The sequence below is a fragment of the Orbicella franksi genome, chromosome 14, assembly GCF_964199315.1.
Source record: "Orbicella franksi chromosome 14, jaOrbFran1.1, whole genome shotgun sequence".
Taxonomy (NCBI): domain Eukaryota; kingdom Metazoa; phylum Cnidaria; class Anthozoa; order Scleractinia; family Merulinidae; genus Orbicella; species Orbicella franksi.
Window position 1 is genome coordinate 19011081 of NC_138158.1, and position 2108 is coordinate 19013188.

Sequence of the window (2108 nt, forward strand, 5' to 3'; positions counted from 1 at the left end):
CGAGAAGTGTTTACGCCTATCAAACGGCAACGTGCTGGAAGTGCCGAATTTCGTTCGAGCTCTTATACCGGAACGAATAACCTCCCAATACAAGCAGTATTGTCAAGAGGTCGGCTTTATTCCTTTCAGCCAGAGAACGATGCTTCGGATATTGTCTGCGTGTAGCGCAACGGTCAAAAAGAGCCTCCAAGGCCTGGATTACGTTGCAGCTGATGGCGCTTCAGCTTTTGATGATCTGGCCAATTTGTTACAGCAATATTTGCACTTGGTCACCGTTGCGACTTTAGAAAGATGGCAGAGGACTCTGAAGAATGGAAAACTCTACCTAAAGGGAGACTTCAAGGTAAATGAAGCTTTAAGTGATCAAAAGGTAGGCGTAACAGCGTGCACTTGTTAACAAAATGACGGCCGCTTCTTAGCGTTTTCGAAGTGTCTGTGAAGAGGATTTAGATAAAGTTTTGACAGTCCCCGATTATGGCTCCTGTCATAATTATGGCTTATGATTATGATTATGGTTCCTGTCATAATTGTTTAATAGTAAATTCGTCCTTTATAATTGTTTCAAGCATTTTCACATTTATTACTTATTTTAATTTACTTTGCTGATCACTGATGTAATGTTAGAGGTTAATTTCTAAAATAAATAAAAATACATTTCTTTACAGGTGCATGTAACTGATGAATCTTCCATACCCGATCACTGTATGGTATACGCACTGAGTGACCCTCGTGACAGCTCGTTTAGAGGGAAATGCCAGCACATCCATGAGGAGAACTGCCCAGAATGTGACGACCTGACTTCTGTGTTAGATGAAATCTATGAATTCGTCGGGCAGGCTTCCTTTCTATCGAAAGATGACAGGGACGAGGCTCTATACCTTGCACAGCACAGCAAAGATATGATTCAAGCGTGGAGGGCGCACCAACTCCGCACAGTGAGACAAGATCAATCCAGATTAGAAATCCTTCAAAAGCTGAACACCGAATCGGTCTTTATTACGCAGGACTGGGCCATGAAATTTCTACCCAGAAAATACCGCGAGTCACAGTCTGACTGGTTTGGGAAACGGGGAATTTCCTGGCACATATCTGTAGCAGTTCGCCGTCACAACAATCAGTTGGAGTCTCAAGGACTCATCCATATTATCCAGAACTACACCCAAGGAAGCTCAGCTGTAGTATCAATCATGGCACATGTCCTGAAAACCTTGAAAGAAGAACATCCAGAGATACAGAAAGCATTTTCCCGCCAAGACAACGCAGGCTGCTACCATAGTACAGCAGCTATCTTGTCAGTGCCAGCAATAGAGAAGGCAACAGGATTACAAGTCGCCGAGGTAGGCTTCTCAGATCTCCAAGGAGGAAAGGGACCAGCTGATCGTATGGCTGCAACTGTCAAAGGACACATTACAAGGTTTGTTAACGAGGATAACAATGTTACCAACGCGAAAGAGATGGAGAAGGCGATTCTCTCTCACGGTGGTATCCCTGGGATTCGTGTGGCTGTACTAGATCGTCTCGGAGAAACTGAAATCACCGGACCGCAACAGAAAATTTCGGTTAATAAGTTGTTTGTTATATGGCAAGGAAGAAAACTTTAATTCGTTTAATGTAATTGGTTTGTTGACATTTTGCTTGCAAACGGAGATGAGCTTAACTTAAACCTGCCGAAATTTGCTCGTCCTCTTTACTTTTTTGTTTTTTTGTCATCAGGCTTTTTGGCACTTCTATAAATGAATGAGCAGAAAATAAAAGAAAATGGTGAACATTTTTGTATTTTTGTAGTTTGCTACTTTTTCAACGCAAAATGAAACCGGTCTAGATGCCGGTCTAGATGGGAAAATCTAGACCGCGGTCAATATCGATTTCAGCCAATCAAATTCGTGAATTCGGTAGTTCCCAGTCCTTGTGTGACACAGCCATATAATAAAGTATATAATGATTTAACTTATTTTATCGTCGTCATCATCATCATCATCATTATCATCATCTTTATCATCATCTTAATTGAAGATACATATTCTTATCATTTCGAGTTCTTTCACTCTTGGAGATTTTAGACAGGTGGCTCCTCGAACAAGGCGAAAAGAGGTTTCTTCAATCTCCGT

At 41.7% G+C, this 2108-nt stretch overlaps 1 protein-coding gene across 1 annotated transcript in view; it reads left to right on the forward strand.

The window, feature by feature from the left end:
• LOC145468585 (uncharacterized) overlaps positions 1 to 397 on the forward strand; it is a 1041-nt gene extending 644 nt beyond the window's left edge. The window contains exon 1 of the mRNA XM_081452320.1: positions 1 to 397. This exon is cut by the window's left edge and continues 644 nt beyond it. Within this exon, the coding sequence (XP_081308446.1) occupies positions 1 to 397 (397 nt within the window).
• Positions 398 to 2108: the final 1711 nt, after the last annotated feature.